The following is a 23,610-nucleotide window of genomic DNA, read 5'->3' on the forward strand; positions in this document are numbered from 1 at the left end:
ATCTGAGAGTCGCTGGTCAAGATCTCTTAATATTCAGATAACTCTTTCAAACAAAGCTGGTAACAAACATTCTGGATTCCATCCAAGTCAATCTTCCTGCGTAGCTTCTAGGAAAAGCAGCAGGTCAATGATAATATTTGCTTGGAAAAAAAAGAGCCTAGCAGAGACCACCCTGGAAAGACTCTCTTCTATCCCGTGCCTCTACTCAGGCTGGCTGGATTTTCTGTTTGATGCAGAAGGATAGCTTCAGGCAGAGCCTATTTGCTCAGTCCTCTACCACTGAATTGTGCCATGTTAACTTAGTCCTTGGTGAGAAGATTTAAGCTGTGAATGAAATGAGATCTTTGAATACTGGCAGCTGATTTGAATCAAACCTTTCTGGTGCTCTGTTCGAGGCTGTACAACAAAGGACTGAAAGGCTAAGCCACTATTCTGGACTCCCAGGGATGCTTACACTATGGAGACCTCAGGTTGGTTCTCCTGCCATGAACCTGTGTCTAAGAATGTCTGTGCAGTATCCCAAAATGAGTTCTCCCAAGTTCAAGCCATGGAAGGTGAGATAACTATTTTTATGCCTGCCACTTTTCAGTCAAAAGAAGTAGAAGGACAGCACACGATTTATAATCGAAGCCTCCGAAGTTTTACTTTGAGTTAATATCATTAGTGGTAACTGAATAGGGGTACCGTGGCCTGACCTCACAACCAAATGAGCCCAGTTTGTGCTCGAGGAAAACAAAGGCACAGATATCCAAAGTAGTTCTGAGAACCACCGATATGTTACTAGAGAAAACTGGTATTCCTGAGCCCAGAATTAACTAGCCTTATTTGTAGAAAATTTGTCAAAATACATCTAGGCAGGCGTTCTTTTTCGTTTTACTTTTCTTTTTCTTTTTATGCAGGTCTTTTGTAAAGTCAGTCCTCATTTCTCCTGGCTGGTGATGCTCATTAGCAGTACAAATAAAATGACGGCAAAATGGCCTAAATCTTCATCTTTTTTTTAAGCTGCACCGATCTCTGTAGAGTTAGTCGAAGCTGGAATTTCAGGGAAATTTGGAAATTCAGGCAGAGTTTTCTTTCTCCTCTATGTGCTAAGATTGTTTTTCTCATATGGTACTAGTGTGTTCGTCTTTTTGCATTAGCTGAAAATAAATTTTAATAACATTCCAGAGAAGGGGTCTTTGTTAATAGACTTTCAGATTTGGAGGCATAAAAGCATTTGATCTGGACAATTTCACATGTCTTAGAAAAGGTCCAGAAATCTGAAAGATACTGTCAAAGGCAGTTTCACTTGGGGTTGTTTGTTGAAGAATTAGCTGCCATTGTGGGCATCTCTTCATGTTTTTGTGCTTTCTTTGGTGACATCTTACATATAAATAGGATGCACGGCTGTTATTGTCATCAGCATCATTCCTGAACAAGACTTATTAACATGATTAGCTGTGTGTCATCCCATTCATCACTGAACATCTTCACTCTGTCCTAAAGGACCTGGGACTTTTGACTTTAGTTCCCCGATACCCAAACTGTGGTCCAAAGGCCAGCAGCATCCACGTCACCTGACAGCTTGTCAGAAAGGCAGAATCTCAGGCCCCACACAAATCTACTGCTATGGACAGAATTGTGTTATGCCTCAAATTCATATGTTTAAGCTCTAACACCCAGTGTGACTATATTTGGAGATAGGGCCTATTAGGAGGTAATTAGGTTAAATGAGGGCATAAGGGTGGGACCCTGATCCAACAGGATAGGTGTCCTTATAAGAAGATACACCAGAGAGCTCCTGTTCTTTCTTTCTCTGCGTACACAAAGAGGTTATGTGAGCACATAGTGAGAAGGCAGCCATCTGCAAGCCAGGAAGAGAGCTCTCACTAGTAATGAAACCAGCTAGCTCTTTGATCTTGGACTTCCCAGCCTCCAGAACTGTGAGAAATAAATGTCTGTTAAGCCACCCGGTCTATGGTATTTTGTCATGGCATCCCAAGCTGACTAAGACATCCACTGAATCAGATTCTTCGTTCTAACAAGATCCCCAGGTGATGAGCATGCGTGTTAAATTATGAGAAACACACACTGCTTTACCTAACCTTGATCATGACATTATTTAAACTCATTCCCTTCCCTGTTCTGTCGTTTTCCCGTGGAAAAGAACTTGAGTCATGGACTGGGAGGCACTTTGAAATGAACCTTGTGCTTGGTTAGGCCTTGACTCTTTGATTCAAAAGATCCTTGCCAGCCTCAATTTGCCAAACAATCTCTGACAGAGAGAACCTATAGGCTCTGGTTAAGAAGGAAGAGGTGCTCCTTGAAAAACGCTATGCACCTGTAAGCCTGGGAAGTTACACTCCCTTTGCAGGAGGAGTCTATAAGAGGGTCACCAGGAATCGTATAGTGCAAAATTGAACCAGTTGCACAATTCTTTGGATTATACCAGAGGCTTCTACCCTACAAGTGCATTCATTTTTATCTGTGGCATCTGCCTGCTCTTCAGTCTATTTGCGGGGGGCAGGTCCATCAAGTTTACCGGGCCGTTGTGTTTGGAACCACATTTACTCCCTTTCAGAAAATCTGGATATATTTCCATTATAGAAGGTAGTCGGTAAATACTTGTTTTTATCTTCCTTTCTCCTTGGAATCAATAATATTTGGTGAGATAGTATGCATGACCAGAGCGTGATTAATGGACAAATGTGTCTTTCCCAAAAAGAACATTACAAAGAGGAATTGGTATCTAAGGTGACAAATGGGCAAGAAATACATGTTTATTATGGACTAGTACTATAAAAATCCAGACCCACTTCTGGAGTGGAGAGAAAAAGGGCTCCACCCTCTCCAAGTCTTTCCTCTACCACATTTAGTGGGAACATCCTGGGTCAGGCTCTCCACCCGTTTTTGTATGGTACATGAGCCAATAATGATTTCTACATTTTTAAATAAAGAAACATTTTTTAAAGAATAATATTTCTTGACATGTGAAAATTATAGGAAATTAAAATTTCCAAGTTCACAATAAAGTGTTGTTGGAACACACTCATGCTCATTCGTTTACGTATTGTCTGTGGGTGGTTTCATGCTACAAACACAGAGTTGAGTAGTTGCAACAGAGTATCGTCTAAAATACTTTTACTGACTCCTTACAGAAAACGTTTGCTGACTGCTGTCCTAGGGGAATTGGAATGGGGGCGAGGGGACAAAACAATCTGTTGTTTCTAGATGGGTTTTTGGACTATTGGTGATAATCTATGGTGAACATGATGATGCTTTTCGTTTGGGTTTTATTTTAAACTCCAGTTGGATAGTTTAATCTCAAAATCAATTCCCAGGAATACACTTGGTGCCAAGTATATGGCTTTTACATATTGCTTAATTGGACTCCAAAACAGTTGTAGTGGTTCCTAATACCACCGAGTTTTACTATATCTTTCCTGAACGCAATGAAGTATGCCTTCTTGAAGCCAGAGGATGAACTTGATTGAGTCTACCATTTCTTTCCCTCACATAAATAAAGCCCAAGATGACACGGCGAACCTCCTCTACAGTTCCCATTCCTTCCTTTGTCATCACTATTTTGCTTTCTTGGTCAGTATTGAAAGCAAAATAGAAATCTCTCTTGTTGCTTTCATCTTCTTCTGAGTAATGGTAATAAAATTGTCATCAGGGAAAACCGAGAAATAATCAGATGCCCGTGTTCAAAAAAAAAATACCTTAAACTTCCAACAGATATCTAGAGCACTGAAGACCCAAGAGTAGGACCTCATGTCTCCTCTGTATCAATCTGGACACAATATTAAGAAAGCATGTCAAGGTTTCTCTCTGGCCTGGAAGTTTGTAAAATCCTCCCAGAATATAACCCTTCCACTTCTCTTTTATCCATGGATAAACACTCTTCCTCTCATTTTCCCACTAAGATTTGTTTATTTTCACTTAATTGTATGTCTTTAAACATACACACACATGCACGCACACATACACACATACACACACACATAGCACTATTCCTCTATTTGTAACGTTTCTTTTGAGGCAGATCTATTTTTCCATTAGTTATAATCTAGTCATGGCTTCTCCTCAACAAAGATTATCAATACCAAAAAGAAAAGAAGGAAGAAGCAAGGATTTATTGAGCACCTGCTGTGTCCTAGTAAATATGCTGGGTGCCTTGTCTATATGATGCTAATTCTGCAGAGCAGATTCTATTACTCTCTTTTTATAGATGAATAAACTAGGATTCACAGAAAGGATGCTTCTTGTCTATGGTCACACAGCTTAAAAGAGTGGGGCCAAAATTCAAACCCAGGTTATCCTAGTCCCAAAACCATCGGGTATTCTAGCACATCCCTGTGCCTAAGCTGTGAAACACATGTATGCAGGAGCATTAAGGTGGTGCAAAGATGAAATTCAAATTTTTTAAAGTTACACATTTATGTTTTACCCCTAGTATACTAGGAAAATAGTCATCACCATTTACCATCTAGACCCAATGAAAATTTATTTTTTATATTTTAAGACATTTTACAAATAATTTTCAGAAGAGTAAAAGGATAGTGAAAAGCAACTTTATTCAAAATTTTTGTAAGAATATAAATACATCAAACACAATTTTTTGTTATATATTCTCTCTCTTTCCCTCTCTCCCTACATACGTAAAAGAGAGAGAGAGAGATAGAAAGAGAGAGAGAAGTTTGAAATGGGCAACCTCCTCTGAGTTCAATTAATTGCTTTTCAACTGTCAGGCATGCACCTAGAAAATATTCAATTGTAAATACTTATTCCATATTTCAAATACATCACTATGAGGCTCTAGCTTATCATTACTTATGGGTCTTCTTCTTGTACTTGCATCATCAAAATGAAAAACTTAAAGTTTTTTTGGAACTTTTGATTAATCATAATTTTTTTGAAGAGAAGGCCATATTTTTAATTCCACATTACAAAACATTTCCATTTTAGATTTACAAATAGAAATTATAATAGTCTATTGAATTGTTTTAATTTTCTTCCACTCATCTTTATATACATACCTGATTCGGCATTTGTCCACTTATAAATCATATCAAGTAATTTTTGCACAAAAACATCTTAAAGGTAAAAGAATAATGGATACGCCCTTTTAGAAACATGGGATAATCCAAATTCTTGTTGCAAAATATTACATGACAAAGTTCTTCCTGTTCACCAACTAAATGGATGAAAATGCCATATTTCCTTTGTGGTCTTAGAATTATATTTGTCACTCATGGATTCTCGAGTTTAAAATAGTTCATCTAGGATATTGTTATCTGAAGAGTTATAGCCTAAGATTTTGCTAATACAATCAATTTGACCATTATCCTTAGAGTATAGAGTTTTGCTGTCTCTTTACATTTTGCTTCTCATTTGTCTAATAATTGTGAAATGTCTTCCATTGTAAATTTTATTCTTTTTGTTATTATGGGTGAAAAATGAAAATATTCTGAATTCTCAATTGTGCCCAATGAAAGCTAAAAGCAGACTAGAAAGAGAGTGTCTCCTGTCTTCTTTTGCACCTTTTTGACAAGTGATGCAACACTTTGGGCAACATAATAAGAAAACTGAAGGATGATAAAATAATGATGATTCACTTCACTATCGTATCTAGATGATCCTATCAGTCTTCTTGTTTTCATTTAGTATTTTTTAGCATCATTGGGAATTTCATCATGAGTAATGATGACATAATTTCTAGGATGATAAAATAGCAAAAATTTTCAAGATATAGGAAAAATAAGATCGCTAAGATTTTATAATATATCTTAGATGTTTTAAAAGGTCCAATGGACCTAGGTGGTAACTATAAGAAAATAATTAGCATTATTTCATTTTTTAAAATAAGTAAGATTTCTCTTTGTGCTTTGGAAGATTTACAAGAAGTAATTTGAAAAGTCATGAAATATCAATACTTACAAACGGAACTACTCAAAAACTAAAATTAAGTTCAATGAATCCTGATGGTATACTGAGGGTTAAGGGGTATTAAAGTATATAGCTAGCATATCAAACTATGACCTCATAGGTAGTATTGCTTAAGATAAACTAAGCTTGTAAAATATCATTTGAGCAGGACTTCCAAAATGCAAATAGACTTCACATAATTTGTCCAGGCAAGCCACTTAAAAACTAACAACAACAACAACAAAAATATAGCAACATTAACATTGAAAACATTTTTAAAAACTAACAAAAAAAATTAGCAACATTGGGGGTGGGAGAAGGGATAATCAGAATCCAGAATTGCTACAATATATATCTATAATGTCCAGTTTTCAATAAAACATTATGAAACATGGAAAGAAACAGAATAGTGTAAGCTTTGTACAGGAAAACAACAACAACCAAGCAATAAAAACTGCATTTGAGGGGGCCCAGATGAAGGAGACAAAGACTTAAAAGCAGCTATTACAAATATGTTCAAACAACTCACTGAAACCATGTTTAAAGAATTAAAGGAAAGCATAATGACAATGAATCATCAAATAGAGAATATCAATAAGGAGATAGAAATTATATTAAAAAATGGAAATTCTGAAGTTGAAAAGTATAATAGCTGAAATGGAAAGTTCTCTAGAGGGGCTCAACTGTAAATTTGAGGTGGAAGAAGAAAGAATCAGCAACCTTAATGGCAGATTGTTAGTAATTATACAATCTGAAGAACTAAAGAAAATAAAAAATTGAGGATAAATGAACAGATCCTCTGAGACACCATTAAGGACACCAACGTGCACATGAGAGCACCAAAGGAGAAGTAAGAAAAGTGCAGAAAAAATATTCCAAGAAATAATAACTGAAAACTTATCAAATATGATGAAAAACATTAGTCTACACATTCAAGTTCAATGAACTCTAAGTAGGAAAAACAAAAAGAAAGCCACACCTAGACATATCACAGTCAAAATGTTGAAAGTTGGAGACAGAGAAAATCTTGAAAGCAATAGAGAAAAATGAGCCATCACATAGATAAGAATCCCAATAACATGAACAGCTGACTTCTTATCAGAAAAAATGGATTCCAATTGGTAGTGGATAACATATTTAAAGTACTTCAAGAAAAAACTGTTAGCCAAGAACACTATATCCAGCAAAACTATCTTTCAAAAATGGAGAAAACATAAAGACACTCCAAGATAAACAAAGACTGAAAGAATTTGTAGCTAGCAGAACTGCCTTACAAAAACTACTAAAGGAATTCTTCAAGCTGAAAAAAAGTCACACTAGATTGTAATTTAATCCATATGAAAAACAAAATGTGCTGGCAAAGAAAATTATGTATTAACTATAAAATACAGCATAATTACATATTTATTTTCCTTCTTTTAATTAATTAAAAAACAACAGGATAAAGCAATATCTATAAAATCGAATTATATATTGAACTATAACATATAGTGATATATATTTGACAGTGATAATACAAAAGGGAAAGGAGGGAAGGAAGCTACAAGGAAGCAAGCAAGGAAGTGACATGAGATGGTAACTTGACTCCACAGGAAGAAATGCAGAGTACTAGAAATGGTAAATAAGAAGATTAATATAAAAACTTTGTGAATATATTTTTCTGCTTCTTCTTAGTTTCTTAAAAAGACAAAAGATTATATAAAGCAACAATTATAACACCATATTGTTGGGTTTGTAACATATATAGATGTGATATATATTACATTAATAATACAAAGAAGGAGGGAGGGAATAGAGTGGAGCAAATTTTCTATACCTCTCTGGAATTAATTTAGTATAAATCTAAAGTAGAGTCTGATAAGTTAAGATGTGTATGGTAATCCCTAGAGCAACCACTAAGAAAATAACTCAAAAAATATATGCAAAAAGTCATTAGAGGAATTAAAATGGCACATAGAAAATGTCAATTTAATACAAAAAAAAGCAGTAAAAGGAGAACAGAGGAATAAAAACTACATGAAACATAAAGAAAGCATATAGCAAAATGGCAGAAGTAAATCTGACTATATCGATAATAACATTAAATGTGAATGAACTAAGCAATCTAATCAAAAGGCAGAGATTATCAGACTAGATTTAAAAAAAATAAAAAACAAGATCCAACTAGATTCAAAGATACAAATAGGCTAAAAGGCAAAAGATTGAAAAAGATATCCCATGGAAATAGTAATTGTAAGAGAAGTGAAGCAGTATGCTGATAGCAGATAAAATGGACTATGACACACACACACGTTGCTAGAGACTCTTATAAGGATAAAAAGGGTCAATTCGTTAGGAAGATATAACAATTATAAACACATGTTCTTAACAACAAGGCCCCAGAATGGAAGAAAAAAAAGTTAATTTAAAGAAAAAACTACTAGAGAAATAATAGTACAAGTCGCTTTCAGTTATGTAAAAAATTACAAAGATGCTGAATTACTAGATGATGTGAATTACTAGAGTTTGAGAAATACCACATCACATCACGCTGCAGCCACCTTGTTTTCAAATTTCAAACTCACTCTGCATTGTTATATACTGACATCTTGGGCAATAAGTATCTTCTACTAATTTCTTCATTTTAATCTTTCCTTCTCCTGAAAGTCCATTCTCACCAAAAGATAAAAAGGTTTTATAATATCCCCCATCATTCTTCATGGTTATTTTTTTAAGATAGGCAGTATATGAAGTTGAAAGGAAACAAATTTAAAACCTGGTTTAAATCTTGGTTCTGTTACTTTACTACCTAATGACCTGTGCCGAGTAACTTCTGCTGAGTAATATCTATGGGTCTTGGCATGCTCATCTTTACAATGATGTGGTGAGACGAGACAGTCTCGGGTCTTTGAGTCTGGTGTGAACTGTCTTCACCACGTGCAGCATCAGGAAGGTCAGCAGGACCTAGATGCTCAGTCGGAGCTGGTGAGATCCACCTCACTGCTTCATTAGAGTGCAATTTCAGCTTCTAGAAAGACTTCTGAGAACTCTTAACATTTCTACAGAATTTAGCAGTTTAAGTTGGAGCATTTAATAAAGTACATTTTGTCTTTGGGTGTAATAAGTGGACTCCGCTCTGGAACACTTTCATTCCACCTGTGTAGGTGCTACTGTGTCTGTGATATGATCTACACTCCTGACATCTGCAGTTGGCAGACGCCACAACCTATATATGAATTCCCAGGACAGGAAACTTGTCCTGGCCTAGGGCTGGGAGCAGTTGATGTCAAGTGGGGCGTGAATATTCAGGCACCCTAGAGGAACAATTAAAAACACAATTCTAACTTTTAAGGCTGGAAACAAAACTCTGTTTAAGATTTATTTATCATATTTAGGAGTTCCTTAAGAAATTTCAAGTGCCTATAAATTTATAGCTCCCAGTTCAAGTGAGAACTTTCTGCAGCTGCATGCTACAGATGTGAAACTTTCTATATTAGCTTTGAGTTCCGGCAGGAAACAAGTGGCACATTCAAACTGAGTCATTTAAAGAAAATTAATAAAGGGAATATTTACAAAGATATGGGCTGATCTAAGCAGACCAGCAAGGGATAGTGCAGTACCCTAGGGCTGGAATCAGTGGAGAGCAGTCACTACCCAGTACCCAAAAGGGCAGGGAGAAGAGTGTCCACCAGAACCCAGAGAGTGGCTCTAAAGAGAAGGCTGCCAATTAGGAGCTGAGGCTTTGGGACAGGGACACAGGTAACCATGGTGACCTGGCAGAGAGGGAGCCTGAGAAATAAATACCCTGTTTTTGCTCTCCTCCCTCCTTCCGGTATCCGCCAGTGCTTCCCTTTGGCCAAAACCAATCCAAAGTCAGAGGGCAAGAGAATGCAGTTGATGCCGATCACACGGATGAGCATCTGGAGCCCCGGACAGTGTGGGGAAGGCAGGAGAGTGGACATAGAGGGACAACTGGAAAAAGTCACACAGTTCCCAAAGATCCAGAGGAGGGGCAGCGAAAACAACTGTGAGGTTATTTCACCCACGGTCAGGAGTAGGGTGAGGTAAACTGGTCCTAGCATGCAGAAGTTAAGGAGGCGCTGACTCTCAGGATCAGGCAAATGCTCAACACTTTCACGACCCAGAGACAGAGGGTGCCTTGCTTGCCTCACCTAGTCCGGGCCCTGACTTCACCCAGAGACTCAGAGTTGTTTGCAATAGAGTTTACACAGGGAATGTATTACCTTTTAATCTGTAAGCATAAAAAGAACATTTATTAAAAGGTTTTAAAATATCTCTTTGGACTTTCCCCCCAAGGACCAGGCAGATAATATACTACTCACACCTGAACTGTCCAGAGTCCAGTGTGCTTAACGGTCTGGCATCGCTATTGAACACCGGATTTCGATTATTTTGTGTGGGTGTGTCCTTGATTCCAACTGCACGTTTTTTCACGTCTTTACATTTCTGAAGTCAAGATGTCTTGTAATCAATGGTGTCAGAAATGCAATAACAGTACTTTTCTCTTTAGAGGTACATAAAGTAATGGTGTGCCTCATAATTGACGGCATCTTTGATTTGATGAAATTCAGAGTAAGTTCTTTGCGGATGTATCTGGGTTTAACACATTTCTCATGTCTATCACAATATCTAGCATGTAATAATGATAATGGTATATCCTCAACCAGGATTTCATGAATGAATGAATGAGTGAGGAAAGGAGGGAATGAATGAAAGCATCCACCTGTCCTAGCTGATATTTACTTTTAGGGCTTGGATAGTGTGGTGTCAGGAAAAATATCAGTTCATATACAATCGTTGTTTAAGCTGTCATCATGATCTTCTGGAATGATAGACTGAAGAAGCCTGAATGTTGCATTAGCCATGAGCATTCACTTAACTCTCATTATTTCATTTTCTGCCAATTTGATGCTAATTCTGTTCCCATGCTGTGCACTTTCTGTAGTCTTCGTGATCATTTGAAAACCTGTTTTACAGCAGATTTTTACCCAATCTTTTCATCTTCCACTTTCTCATCTGCTCTAAGATAACTTCTTCCCGGTGGCATTTTCATTAATTCTCGACTCACATTCCTGATTTTAACCCTTTGATTCTAAAATCAAGGTGCAGTTTTCAATGTAATTCTAGCATTAACCATGAATTCTTTTACTTTTTAAAGTTTAAACGTTTGATTTCATTTTAACGTAGTCCTACGTGCAAGCATGCACCACAGCTTCAGCGTTAATGGCAGCTGGTTTGGCCAGAGAAAAACATTACTTTTCAAATGACTTACTTACATCTCTCTAAGCAAGAAACTAAAATTATTTTCTTCTCTTTCGATGAGTCAGGCAGCAGTAGCTTCCTAGCTTACCCATTATCTCTTCCTGTCAATTTCCCTTTTAAAATTAAGATATTTATTCATTTTTAGCAAAAATAAAAATAATGCAATATTAACACTGGTATTTTTGACTTAACTCTCCTCTAGGAATAAGGAAGAAATTTTTTCATTGAAAAAGTAAATATATGTATATCACAAAGCTAGGTATTAATTATTAATAGCATCACGTGGCCTTACAAAGTATTAACCACCCCAAAGGAGAATAAGATTTCAGTTGTTAGTTTGTAGAGGTTATGAATCACAATGTACTTCCAATTGTGGGCTTAAATAATGGTTTTGGCAACCATTATTTATCCCAAAGCTGTTTTAATTTCAATTTTAGTGATTTATTAGTGTTGGTGAAACAATTTTCTTTGGCTGTTTTTTCCCGTTTTAAGTCCACATGGTTAATAATTCTGTACTGTCTGCAGGATATTGGTGATGGATAGCCAGAAGCAACAGATTTACTGGTGCAAAATTATTACAGAACCCGGTTGCAAGTGCTTTTTAATGGCTACCTTAAAGAAATGGGTTATAAATCTTTCTCTTTTTATTTTTAATTACTAAAATACATGATGTTACAATGATAACTTCAGGTGCTCTTCCCAACCTCCGTATACTGTAGGTAATACATAAATATTACCTAGCGCATATTCTAGCACTCCATAAGCACTCAATGTATGTTAGCTGCTACTATTATAGGTTTACATCTCCAGCTGCCTTTTCACCCTCTGCCCCTCTTACTTCCATGCTCTTTGTGCCCTCTCTCAATATGCCCTTTTGATGTCCTTTTGCCCTTGGGCTTTTGTTCTCCTTTTTCTGCTCTCAGGAATAAGTCTGATCCAGTTACTTGTACCTTGTGTGAATATAACCCAAATATTGCCTCTACCAAGTCCTTGTCTTTAGGTCTAATTTTCAATAGGAAATGAAGTGCTTTATACCTAGCTGAGGAAGTTCAGGCATTAGAAGTTGAAGAAAGCCATGATTTGGAGAGGTAGCCTTCTCAAAACATCTTGTCGATTACCAGCCCTACTAATAGGTAAAGCCAATTTGGGATGAAGAGTTCAGAACCAACCACTGGAATTGTACCTTTCACATCAGTTGTGTTGTAGGTAAACATCCATCCATTTTGCAAAGCTTCATTGTTCTCTTTTAGGATTATTTCCAGGACATCATTTCACGTAAATGTCTCCTGGTCATAATTTACTTTGACTGGGTCAACTTTTCTCCTGGATTATTACATAGAGGAATTCTATAGTTCCCTAAATGTATGTTGCATGTATTTCCCTCTCATTGTCAAAGTCAATTCTTGCTTTTTGTAGATGATTTCTCATGAAGAGAATATGCTCCTTGCATCAAGAGAACACATTCCTATCCACGTTCCTTCCCACTGAAGCCTGAGCACATCAAAGAGCAGCAGTGTGAAGACTTGCTCTGAGATGGCACTTCAGACCCACACTGCACACCAAGAGTGGTCTTTAATGGAGAGCTGGGATTAGGCCACAGTACCACATGCAGTTTCTTATAGCTTGGGGTGGTTTGGAGTGAGAGAAGGAGATGCACTTCTGATACTGTCACAGGAGCCTGTTTGTTTGACTCTGAAGTAACCATGATAGTTTCTAGGTTTTAAGTTTTCCACTTCTCACTCAGACCCCTGACGGTCTGGGATTTTTTCAACCGCATTTGGTTTCACATCAACATATATAGCAGACTCCTACGGCCACTTTATATTCAGTAATAAAATGTCTCTCTTTTTTCTCATACAACATCTTCAGTGTGACATTGAGAAGATGCCCCACCTGGTAACACACTAGAATTTAAACAAGCTAATCCACTTGAAAGGATAGTTTTTCTGGGGACATGCACTTGGCTCTGATAAATCCCTGATTGCCCAGGCAGGGCACCCAGAGTGAAGCCTTAGGTAGGAAAGGGCAGCTGCCTTGATAAGCCATTAGATCTGTCTTCCCACCGAAGGGTGTCAGTGTGCGTGCGGCTTAGGTCAAGAGAAATTTGTCTGTGTATTCAGTCAATCCAGTTTCTCACTGACTTTTATCTGTAGCCTGAAATTAGCTTATATCTTGGCAGAATTAAGCACTCCAAACTCAGGGGGAGTTTTGCCAAACTCAAAGAACAGGATGTAGATCTGTATTTGTGTCTGTGACATGTACTTTTGTTTATTGGTGTTTATTTTTCAAAGAACATAATGTTTTCAGCATACTTATATGTTCCCAAATGTATTTCTAAATTGTCAGAGATCATAAACCCCAGCCCCATGGCTCATCTACACAGCCAGAGCACACCTACTCCTCTTAGTCTTTACTGTAAATAAGCCTCCACTGGAAATAGAAGTCACAAGGAAAATCAACTTTAAGATCAGGTGAGGAAGGGCAAGACATAACTCCTATGCTGGAGATATTCACAGTTAAATCTTTATTCAGAAGGCCTAAGCAGCAAAGACAATAACATCAACAGCCGCCACAACAAGAACGACAGCTACCACTTCTGAGCACTTTCTAGGTGAAGCCTGAAAGTGCTGAGCCCCTTGTACACATTATCTCACAACAAACCTAAATAGTTACTATTCATATGCCATTTTATGGAAAAGGGAACAGGCACAGCTTCTTGCCTGTAGTCATACAAGTAAATGGTGGGACCAACCTATCAGGGTGTCTAACTCCTAATGATTATGCTATATGCCTCTTGTTAGCTGTTACCTAGTATTTTCAGTAAACTGGGTCAGCAGAGTTAAATAGAGACCGGACTTTTCTTTAGTCTGATCAGCCTGGCAGTGACCCATGGAATCCGTTCCACATCCATAATTTCTGGGAGAAAAACAAATGTCATGTGGGAAGGCTCAGGATACCAGGACAGGAATGTCACATGAACCCTTGATCCACCCATTTTTAATTTGGTCATCAGCCAAGTCCCAGGGGTGGGAAAGTGTAACCTAGCAGAGCACACAGGAGACCAAAAGATGACAGTGTGTCCCTGCACTGGTGGAAACCCAGAGGGGCAGCTCTGCTCCAAGCAGCATCCCCAGACTTGTATCTTACTCTTCTATGGGAGTCCACAGTCATACCACACGCTTCGTGTCCCCACATTATGGTACCTCCCTTGCTTCCTTCACTTCATTGGCAGATTGTCGTCTTATCACTCCCCACATTCAAAATCAGAGTCGCCTCTGAGTACACATTTACCTTTGTGCCCTAAAGCCAATCTTCTGATAGAAGTGTATAATCATCTACCCAGTCGCTGGTCAAGGGATTCATTCTCACATCTCTGATGTGATCCATCATCCTTTGCTTGAAAGCAAATGAGAAATGGGAGGGCTGTTGCTTTTCCTGATACTGAGCCCACATTGACTGTATTTGGGTAACCCCCATGTGCTATTTTCCCATATAGTGCCTATTAATCCAAACCAAAATTTTCCTATGTCTATCGCCACAGCCTTCATCCAGAAAATGTTCACCTCTCTCCAAGATTACGGTAAATTACTCTCCTAAGCCTCTTTCCTGCCAGCCTTTCTGTAGCCCTTCTTAAATAGGATGCCCAAACCATCTTCAAACACTAAATGTGACACACCCTTCTCCAGCGTCCAGGGACATTCCCAGTTCACTGATCTTAGCCTTGAAACACCCATTATCCTTCCTTGATTCTTTGGACTTTACTGTTTGGTCTCAACCTCCACTTCAGACAAGCAAATAGCCAAAACTCTTAAGGGTGAGGGGCTATTTTTCTTGAGCTGATAAGAATGTAGAGAGCTGACCTTGCTACACTCACAATAGAAATGCTCAAACTCTACTGACCCTGAGCTTCCGTTCTATCTTTCCAACAGGATGGACCTCGGGGCAAATTCTCACACATACTTCTCTTGGAATATGGTTACTGGCAGGGCAACCATTCAGGTGTCCTGAGTAGAAACTCAGAAACATCTCAATACTTTCCTCTCCTTCACTTCACAGTCGGTCTGTCATATACCACCACCACCACCGCTCCACGTACACATCTCTCAAATCTATCTTTTCTCCACCACCACAACCTTAGTTTAGACTCTAATGGCATCTTGATTGCACTATTGCAGTATTCTACTAAATGCCCTCCATGCCTCCAGTTTCTTAATGTCACAATTTTGTCACTAGTGATTTTTCTAGAATATAAATCTAATTATTTCAACCCCTACTGCTACAGGGAGAAAAAACACACACACCCACTTTCTTAAGCATAGCCTTCAAGATCCTGTATGATTTGGCCTCAAATTACTTTCTGATCTCACCCAAAACAACTCTGCCCACCTCAACATGCATAACCCTCACAGTCTAGCCACACAGAGCTATTTACCATGCCCCAAACCTACTTTGTTCTTTGAAACTTCTATGACTTTGCCCATGCTGTACCCTCAGCCTGGAGCGCCCTCCCCCATCTCCTTTTCACCCACCATTAAACTTATCCTCAGTGTTGTGTCAGTCCCGGCCTGTTGATAGTGATGCTATGGGCTAGGAATGCCTGAGGCACTCACCTGGCTCGTCATATTCATAGACAGACCCCACAGACATTTCTCCCACCAGGGCCAAGGTTGTGGCTGGACCAGCCCTTGTGGCTTTTATTATGATCGCAGGACACACTTCAGCAAAAACCATCAGGGAATTTTGAGGAATAAGATTTATTACTCATGGGTCCTGGAGGGTATACTCGGCATACGAGGCCACACAGTAGAGAGGGAGTGAGCGTGGACCTGGGGCTCTACCTTTATTAGGATTCACGTGTGGGGTGTCTAGGTTTTCATATGTTCACTCTTTATTGGCTAATGTAAAGCACAAGAGCAGGAATTAGGATGTGGGGAAGGAGAAGCGGGGTCACCCAAAGTCAGTCATAGAGGTCACCCAGGGCTTTCTGAAAGAGGGATCTTTATGGGGGGTGGCAGCCTAATTCCTTATCTGGTTGTTTGCTGGTAGCTGTATCATACAGCTGGCAATATGTTTATTCAAGATAGATGTCTTCTGAAATGGATGCCTTGGCAATCAAAAGCTTAATGTCAGGCACTTGCACTAAAATCAAAAAGCTTAATGTCAGACACTTACTACACTCACTTTTCAATCCCCAGCTCCTCTGTGAAATGTACCCAACCCCTCCGCAGCTCATCATGGTTGGGCTCTTTGTTGGTGTGTTCAAATAACTCTGTGTACAATGCTTATCTCACCATACTGTAGTTGTTAGTGTCCAGTGTCTGTCTTCCCCATCAGATCTTGGGTGGTTGATGGCAGGAATCCTGTCATTGACCTTTATATCCTGGCACCTATCATTTATGGAAAAGTTACTCTTGCCTTTAACTTGTATTGTATTTACCACTCAATTTTGGGTACATCAATTTCTCCCTAACAATAATAACACCAGTAACAACAAGAACATTAGCTAATGTTTCATGAGTGCTTCCTAAGTGGCAGCCAGTATTTTACACACTTTATGTGTATTAACTCATTTCATCCATATAATACCCTGTGGGAGATCAAAATTTGGACACCCTGAAATGTGTTTCTTTACCTTGGTTATTTTCTCTGACGGACATTTGACCTCCCCCACTAACTGCCTAAAGGAATTTAACTCTGGGTATGGACAGACTGGCAGGGTCCTCGCTAAGCCCATTCTTTTCAAAGTTCTGTTTACCAAATATTTGCATTTGTAAAGGTATCTCCCTCTGTGTAGTAAAAAGAAGGGGGGATGGTCTTATCTGTGGAAACTCTTATCAGTATGGAAGGAGAGGACTTAAATCTACATACTCTTGATTACTGTGATTTCTGTCTCTCCGGCCACATGCTCTATAGGTGGCCCTACAAAAAATTGTCTGACAAACATTTGCATTTCCTTCTCCATATAAATTGTCTTCTTCCCCTCTGAAATCTCAAACCCACCACCCCCAACATCCTCCTTTGTCTGTAGCTGAAGATAGTATTTAAGACCAGAATCTCTGCCATTGTGTTGAGAAACTCAGTTTCCTTGGTGTATCCCACATATACATGTTATTAAACTTGGTATTATTTTCTCCTGCTAACCTGTCTTTTAATTATTTGGCCAGCCAGAAGAACCTTAAGGGAAAGGGCAGAGGGGGATTCTCCCTCTTCCCCGACAACCGCATAATGTAGATATATACTTATCCCCATCTATACTTGAGAAAACTGAGGGTTAGAGAGGTTCAGGAATTTGTCCTGAAGTTACAAATGCAGTAGATGATACAAGTGAGATTTGAACCCCCACAGCCTGGCTCCAGGGTCCCAGCTCTTAACTACTGCACCGCACTGAAATAACAAAATGAAATGAGGTGAATTTTTCCACTTACTTTAGTTCATTTCCTTATTTCCCCAACACAAATGTAAAATATTTGAATGATTAATTATATTAGATTAATTTTGTCATACACAAGCTCCATTGATATTCATTCAAATGATGTGGGGTGGGGGTGGGGTGAAGTACCAGATTTTGGCCCCTGTGTGATGTTCTCATGGCTACACAATCGTCCTCAACCTCAGCCAGTGACTTTCAGACTCCTCCACGGTCCTGCTGTATTTATATGCTCAGCATCCAATCACTCTTCCTTTACTGAAAATGTCATTTTTTACACTTAGCCATCAAATACAATTCTTAGAAGCAATGGTTTCTCCTCCCCCACCACCCAGCGCCTGTCAGCAGGGGGCTCAAAAGAACCAAAACCACACCTAAGACTATTGGAATTCACACAATGCGACTAAGCCCTAGTAATATTTCACTGCCTTTCCGGAGGTGCTAAGTGATAAGGATCAGGATGGATTTTGTTGGCTTTAATGGGAAAAGTGAGCCTTTTGTTAGTTACTTATCTTGCTTCCTCTCTAAGAAAAACTCAACTTTGGAGCATTCTTTTTGGCCATGATTGGCTATGGGAGCATCCTGTGATTTCACTATGTCTAATAAAACTCACCCGGGAATGGAGTTGTGATAGGATGGGAGGCGCATTATGGTGCACAGAGATGTGTTTTGCTCTGAAAGTGGAGCTGGATGCTCACTGTAAATGAGGAACCCGGAGTGAAATGTTCCAGGGCACAGCTGGCAGTATGTGCAAAGCTTGCTTTCATTTTCATTTGAATACCATAGAGGCAGCACTCGGCTCGCTTAAAATTAAAAGGTACATCAAGAATACAAAACATTGTATAAAATTTTCACCAACCTTTTTAGCTGCTTTCTAATCCTTTACTGGTTCATCATTTCTCTATATTTTTAGAAATTTTCTTGAGCTGTGTGGTTATTCATCCATGCACCCTTAGCTTCTCTTTCTAAGGCTGCGTGCCCTTTCACAGTGACTCATCCACCACTTGTGACTGTTTCTTACACGCATGTCCACGTTCCTTCTCTGTACTCTCTTTCTGCTCACTTCTACCCTTGCCCTGTCTTCCCCTTGCTCTTCAGACACCTTCCTTTCCTTCTTTGTTGCCCTCTCACCCCACTAGCCTACCAATAAATTGTAAATAAATTCTACTCTGGGAAGCTTGGCCCTCCTTAAATAGAAATGATGTTTTACTACGAAACCAGAAATCCCTGCTGTGCAGTGGCCACTCCCTTGGCCCAGGTGTAGCTGTTACTATATATGCAGGGTTGCCCAGTGCAGAACTGGGGACTAGGAGGGTTGGTCTCTGAAAGTTGTGAGCAGTAAGCACAGCAGGACCGAGCCCCGGCCCCACTGTTAAAAAAAAAAAAAAGCACTGATAATAATAACAATAATAACATGGACAATAGCTGCTAACATTTTGTGAGAGCTTGCTAGGCACCAGGTCCTAAGCTGACCACTTTACAAGTATTTTCTGATTTAATCCTCACCACAACCTGGGAAGCAGGTTCTGTTATTATCCCCGTTATACTAATGAGGAAACCGAGGCGCAGTGAGTGATATAGTCACACAGCAGTGAGTGGCTCTTCACAGCTGGGTTTCGCTGAGCCGCCAACAACCGCATGGTGGTTCTGAGTCCTGAGATTCCAGCTAGAGCTGCCGTATCGTGAAGAGAGGGGCTTGCCCTTCACGGCTAGGTACAGTCAGACAGGCGAACACAGGTTGGGCCGGGGGTGCCATGGCCAGAGCAGGGTGATCACAGGTGCCACAGAAGGGGCTGGGTCTGGAGCAGAGAACAGATTTGGAGGGGTGCAGCTGCTTGCAGTCCAAGTCAGCGAAAATTTCAAGTGATGGGAGATCTGAACCAAGTTAGGGCAACAAAATGGGTGGTCCACGTGTGATCAAAAGAGGGGGGCAGTAGTGGGAAGTTCAGGAAACGAGGCAGGGCATCCCAGGTGCCCAGTGGTGGCCAGCATAGCCCAAACCACCAGCTGGAGTTTGGAGGGAGGGGATTCAGTTGATGGGAGTGGCACTGGCAGATCCAGGCAGGGCCAGAACTCAGGGACCGTACTGAGTACTGGGCTCAGAAACAAGGACAGGTTCAGCTCCAGCCCGGGCGCACTGTGTCCAGATCAGAGGAACAGAAAGGGTAGCTTTACACCACGGGGTAGGTGCTAGGCGCCCTGGATAACACCTCCGGAGGTTGGACCTCATCCCATCTACCTGTGATCTCACCTGGGCGCTGCTATACACACACATGGCACCGCAAGCCAGGTGACATCATGTCTTCTTTCTAATAATCTCTCAAGAACCTATAGAGTGTAAATAATCTTTTATGCATAGAAGTGAGTGGATTCAAGGTTAACCCTAAAGGAATGTCACTTTCACACTCTGACTTGCCTTCTTAAAGAGGAGAGTAAGAGACATAGATGTGCTGTCATGTTTGCTTAACCCTGGGGATGCTGTGTGAATGTGCCACACGTGCTGATATCAGTTTCTATACCACAATCAAGAAAAAGGCAGAAAATTGCCCTCAGAGGCATGGCGAGTTGGCCTGGGGGTGTACGGGGGAGGTGGGGCATTTTATTGTAAGCCCTTCTATAATATTTCAGTTTTATTACTTTGTTATGTGTGTGTATTAAAAACTTGAAAAAAAAAAGTATTAAATTTGACTATCAGGTTATCAATCCTACACTGAATTCTCTGTTTAAGGAGGCAGGGAGCGAGGTCACAGATTTTAGCAAGATTTTTATCAAAAGTAGCTAAAATCATAAGTGAAGGAAGGCATCGTTCTTATGTGCCTTTCCTTCATAGCACTTAAATCATAATACATTTTTTTAGATTTTTCTAATTAAATGTGCCAAACTGTATGCCCTGTGAGGGCAGAGCCGCATCTGTTTTGTTCACCTCAGCTGCCCCAGAAGAGCAATAACTTACATGGAGTTTCTCTTTCCTCAAGCCGCTTGAGACATTCAGTCTGCTGCAGGCCAAGAAGGCAGCAGGCCTGGCCCCAGGAGCAGACCCTGACCTTCCCCGAAGCGGGAGGGGGAGGAGCGTGTTCTCGCTCCCAGTAGAACAGCGTCATCACTCAGGCCTCTGAGATGCCCTTCACGGAGTCCCGCATAAAACTGAAGAACTCAATCCGCTGCCATCATTGCTCAGCTCCATCTGGCTGCTGGAGCAATTGAAACTAGAAATGTCTGCTTTGATTGCTGCTGGGGAGGAAAGCTTAAATTTTAGTGGAAAACCTTAGTACTGCCTCAAAATTTGAACGTCGCGTTGCTTGTGAAATTTGATTTCTGTTCTCTCCAGTTTTCTAGACAGATACTAGAAGAAGGCCCTAAACAGACACAGCAACTTCAGGATCCTCAGTTCGGTTCACAGCCTACACGGTGCCAGGGAGCCCTTGGGGGGGCAGATCTAGGCTCACCCAGTAATAAAGGCTCCTAGGGGCTTCTAGCATTGGCCAGAGAGCTCAGATCCACCAGAGGCTTGAGGGTGGGCCAGCCCCTGGGAGAGGGGGCCGGGGCCTCAACACTTGGGCCCCTTCATTCATCAGGGCTGGACTCAGGCCACCTGCAGCCCAAGGTTACTGCCTGACCCACCTTTGGAGGCTGGACCTTAACTCCCCCTCCACTATCTCTCCCCTCCCCCTTCCTCCTTTCCTCCCCCTCTCACCTGCTCTGTCCTTCCAGCCTCCATCCCCTCTTCACCTCCCCTTCCTCTCCTCCTCCCTCTCATCCCCTCCCCTCCCCTCTGTCTTTTTCTCTTTCCTCCCCCTCCTCCCTGACCCCCTTTCCCTCCCTCCTCCCTCTTCCCTTCCTTCTCTCCCTCCAACTTCAATGAAATAGATCAAATAGCTCTTTCTACTCTAAGAAATGAAAGGTTAGTCCCCACCGGAGGCCCCTCCCAGTTACCTGAAGGCCAAAAGTCCAGCACACAATAAATAGCTACCCATTGCAGCCCCTGGGTTAGAGAGAAGGGGCTATTCATGCCCAGGGGACACCCATTTTTGAAGAATCAGAGGTATTTTAAGCAAGCTGCCTCTCCACTGTTGCTGCTTTCCTGCCTGCCTTTCCTTCCCCCACCAGAGAGCAGAACTACAACTACAGGGGACTGAAGAAGTGTTTACGGGAGCAGGAGCTGAAGGAAAGACTCTAGAAATTGTGTGTTCCCAGGAAGGCTCTGGTGGAGCCTGAGCCAGGTGTCTGGGCACCCCCCACCCTCCTCACCTGCCCCCCACCCCGCCCCACCTCAGGCAGAGGCCCACTCTCCCGGAGCAGAGGAAGTTCAAGCTCCAGGCCCCTCACTTGCTCTGGCCCTTCCAAGGCCCTGGGAAGAGCCCCAGCATCATGTTCCCATGGTCCTGTGTTTTTGTAAGATTTGCAAGAGGAATATATTTTAACCGCAGTTGGGTTCGATCGCTATTTCCACTACAGCTTCCCCTCCGTCATACGTTTCCTCTGGTCACTTGGCCCTGGAGTGGCTGTGAGCATTTGGAGAATCTGATGCAGGGGCAGCGGAGCTGGGAATGCATGTAGTTTATATTTAGTGGGATAGGTTTGTGCGGTCTGCAGTCACTTCTGTGCATGGGCGAGTCCCTGCTGGCCATCCCAGTAGGTACAGGAGCAGCTTATAGGAATAGTGCCACCAGGCTGAATCAAAGATGAACACACCCTATGGCGCCTGGCTTAGAAGTCTGTGGGTAGTGGAGGAAAAACGAGGCTTAAATGCACTGAGCCAGAAGCTAGTCTGTGGAAAATTCTTCCAGTCGTGAGATGTGTAAAATTCAAAGTGAAAGGTTCCATTCTCATCGATGCCCTGTCAAGACGGAAATTCAGTAATATATTCAGTGATGCAGCATATATACTGATAAGCACACTGTGCGCTGTTTATGAGACTCACATGAAATGAAATTTATCAGAAATCTTGGGTTTCCGGGCATTAACCTATAGCAGCGCTGCACACAGCAGTTGTGTCTGTGTGTAAGGAAGCAGGCTTCAGTGCCTCCCAATTATCAATATTTTGATCAGTCTTGCTATAGGAAAGATCACCTTATCTTGCTGTTCTCTCTCATACAAAATCTTCATCGTCTAAAGAGAGTGTCAAAGTATGCAGGCATAATTTACAGAGGAAAAAGTTATTTTAGAGGTGTCAGGCAGTTAATTAATTAGAATATTACGTATTTTATAGATTTTTAGATCTTTTACATTTGCCAGATTTTCAAATTATGACATGTTTTGTAATTTATTTTTCTTTCTAAAGATTCACTTTCATCCATAATTTCATATTTGTATTTTTGTATTAATTTTCTTAAAGGGAGCCCCCTAAATTGTATAAGCCTTCGGCCCCACAAACCTGGATCCTCCCTCCTGGCAGCCTTGAATAGCATCTGGACAAAGGCCCAGTGTTTTCTGTCTCAGGGATCCTGCTCCAGCCTGGGCCCCCACATTCCCAGAGCAGTTTGGTCAATGAGTCCTGCAGGGGTGGAGGTGGCCTTCCCTCCAGGATTCCTCTTTTGGGGCTGTGGAGGTCTTTTTCCTGAGGGCTCCTATCCCGGGATCTCTGGCTTCTGCCCTTGCTGGGAAAAACAGCAGTGAGGAACAGCTGTTGGTGCTCCATCTCGCCAGCTGTGCTGAGGCCCAGCTGTACAAGTGCTCATTTGCCATAAATCTATTTGAAGTTCTCTTGACTCAGGGAGAGGTGGGATGATTTTCTGCCAAACCTGATTCATATTGTGTTTGGTTCAGGGGATCTGACACACAAGACGGTCTCGCCGCGTCTGCAGCAAGGCCCTTACCAGTTTTCTGTTCTCTTTAACAGAGTTGGCGTGGACCTGGATGAAGATCTGAAGGAGCCCTCCGCACACCAGGCAAGTCAAAGAAGCCAATGCGTAGGGTATAGAGATATGAAATGTTCTGTTCCATGCGATGTTCCAAGCTTGTCCAGCACGTGGCCAAGGGGCTTATTCTAAAGGGGGCTGCCTCTGCAGATAAAG

At 40.9% G+C, this 23,610-nt stretch overlaps 1 protein-coding gene across 1 annotated transcript in view; it reads left to right on the forward strand.

Annotated features, from left to right (window-relative positions):
* SLC9A9 (solute carrier family 9 member A9) overlaps positions 1-23,610 on the forward strand; it is a 539,379-nt gene that overhangs the window by 401,101 nt on the left and 114,668 nt on the right. The window contains exon 13 of the mRNA XM_004419282.3: positions 23,436-23,484. Within this exon, the coding sequence (XP_004419339.2) occupies positions 23,436-23,484 (49 nt within the window). The remainder of the gene's footprint in view (positions 1-23,435; positions 23,485-23,610) is intronic.

This window comes from Ceratotherium simum, chromosome 5 (genome assembly GCF_057802395.1).
Source record: "Ceratotherium simum simum isolate JZ-2026a chromosome 5, ASM5780239v1, whole genome shotgun sequence".
Lineage (NCBI taxonomy): Eukaryota > Metazoa > Chordata > Mammalia > Perissodactyla > Rhinocerotidae > Ceratotherium > Ceratotherium simum.